Consider the following 2,482-nt stretch of genomic DNA (forward strand, 5'->3'; position numbering starts at 1 on the left):
TTTTTTAGCGTGCGCAGTGAAATAGCTCACGTTTTTATACACGCAAACCTTTGATAGATTCGGCCCTCAGTCTTTGTCTCAACCGAACAAACCCCATAGTCTCCATTTAAAGTCCAAGAAGCATTTAGCAGACTCCATCTATATCTGTGATGGTACAAAAGGAAAGTTTTTTTTTTCCTGGCACGCCTCCCTAACCACCAGCTAGAACAGTGTTACTTTGCTTGCTTCCCACCTCACAGTGTGTGATGTGATCCTCATCCAGGATGCTTGTCAAATTTCTAGTTATAAAACTGAGACTTTCTGTAACATCCCATTTACACTCATTTTATACCAAGTTATTCCCAGTTTAACTAAAAGGACCAAAAACATTTGTTTTTACTTTTTTACAAGAGCTGTTCATCTAACAAAAAAATATTGATTTAATTAAAAGGAAATCATTTTGCAACATCTTCTCCAAAGAAGCAAATATTTCTGATGATTTAGACTCTGGCATCTTAACAGGATTTTAAATAGTTGATAATATTAGGAGTCATCAATGAGCATTTTTCCCTCTAAGCTTTAATTTTCTTTTATCTAAGCATCATATTTAATATGAAATAACTGCATATCCTTGAGATTCAACTAACAACCATTTTTTCCCCTTCCGTTTCCATATCAGAGGAAGGTGCTGACCCTCAGTCCGTGCTTCAGGAGGCCACAGAGCTGCTTTACAACAAGTTTGGTTTCCAGAACATCACCATCCAGGTTGAGCTTTACACCGAAGAGATGAACCACTGCTCCCACTGCCAGGACCCCAGGGAATGACGTCTGTACCGGAATCAACCGGAACCCAAACGGACTTAGAAGGCTCAGACATGCTTGCAGCATTTTCTCCAGGTTGGGACCAACCACTGATCGATGTGTTACATTCATTATGCAGGTTTCTGATGGAGAAGCAGAACTGATCTGTGGTTTATCAATGATTTTTCACAAGTAGTCAAAAGAAATTACACAGAAAAATCATCCATGTGTTTGTAAAAGCATGCAGATGGTGGTTTTCCATGCTGACAGTGGACGTCTGTGTAAATGTTTAGTTTTTAATCAAAGGTTGTGACGCATTTTCTTTTTACTTCATGAAGAAACCATTTTACAAGAACACTGTTATTAAAGCAGAGAAAGCATCCTGGCTTGAAATATGCCCTGACATAGAGTATTATTGGGTGGAAACATGATGAATAATTTTAATTAACTGCATTGATTTAATGGTGCATTCAAACGCAGTTCTTTTACTGAATCCAAAAATTCATTTACTGTATAGTAAATCTAAAAAAAGGAAAACAGTGTCAACAGAGAATAAGAATGTATTTAATCAAACTTGTCACTTTTCCACTGCCGCTTGTCTTGATACGATGCGTTCAAGTGTCTCTCTCTGTTTCTAAACACTTTTTTTTAAAAGTAAGTTGAAAACACTGCCTGATACTAGCAATTGTACACCATTGGTTTTAGATATTATATTATTTCCTATCCCTTTTGTTCTAGAAAGATAAAGTACCAGAGATAAATGGATACCTAACCACTAAACACGTGTGGTCACTCATAGTTGGTTTCCCCTTCTAGTTCCACTAGTAGACCTACAGTAAATCCTCGCCTCTAAATGTTCGTGGTTCAGTTCAGTAGCTTTGATTTTTGTGAAATATAACAAAGCAGAAAATTTGTTTATTTGCTCAAATATTTGTATTTTCTATAAAAAAGTGGCCTGAAATTAAAATATTACTTCACAAAGGCTGCAGTTGGACACTTTTTAAAGTTCCACACAGAGGCTTAATATGACACACAAAGCTTTTGTAGGAAGACCTTGCCAGCTCAATATCGTTCTGGGTAGCATATTATTGTAACGTCTTCGACCAAATTGAGCAAACTCTAGCTCCTAGTTTCTGTTCCTTCACCTTTGCAATCAACAGTATAAAAATTATCATTGATAGGAAAGAAACTGTGGACCGCAGAGCTTTCAACCTGGCGGTAAACAGTCATGGAAAATACTCGTTCAAATTGGGACTAATGCTACGTTCACACCCAACACCATTTCAGCTGCGAAAAGCATTTGTTGCCTTACACATTAAGGTCAGACGCAAGTAAAGTGTGTTTTTGATGCATGTGATGCTTCTGCTGCTCCTGTGTTCAATGGCAAACCCCGCCTGCTTTGCATCCAGAAATTCAAAACACATCTCTGCATTGTGGTTGGCCGGCCAGTTCTAAGCCTGGGGCATTGATCGAGGCTAGACGACTCGCAAGCAAAAATGATTTTGGCCGCTGGTGGGTGGAGCTAGTTTACTACGCTAAAAGACTATAGCAATTTATTTACATCTCGTTTTTTAAACCAGGGTAGAATCAGCTCTGGGCAAAAGTGACTTATAAGCAGTGTTGGGAAAGTTCTTTTTCTACGTGAACTAGTTCAAAGTTCAGTTCACACATTTTAAAATGAACTAGTTCAGTTCATAGTTCA

At 38.0% G+C, this 2,482-nt stretch overlaps 1 protein-coding gene across 1 annotated transcript in view; it reads left to right on the forward strand.

The window, feature by feature from the left end:
• LOC107096382 (zinc transporter 2-like) overlaps positions 1 to 1,761 on the forward strand; it is a 25,633-nt gene extending 23,872 nt beyond the window's left edge. The window contains exon 8 of the mRNA XM_015393002.1: positions 659 to 1,761. Coding sequence (XP_015248488.1) covers positions 659 to 804 — 146 coding nt within the window. The 3' untranslated portion in view covers positions 805 to 1,761. The remainder of the gene's footprint in view (positions 1 to 658) is intronic.
• The last annotated feature ends 721 nt before the right edge of the window (positions 1,762 to 2,482 follow it).

The sequence above is a fragment of the Cyprinodon variegatus genome, unplaced genomic scaffold (genome assembly GCF_000732505.1).
Source record: "Cyprinodon variegatus isolate N-32 unplaced genomic scaffold, C_variegatus-1.0 Scaffold619, whole genome shotgun sequence".
Classification (NCBI taxonomy): Eukaryota; Metazoa; Chordata; class Actinopteri; order Cyprinodontiformes; family Cyprinodontidae; genus Cyprinodon; species Cyprinodon variegatus.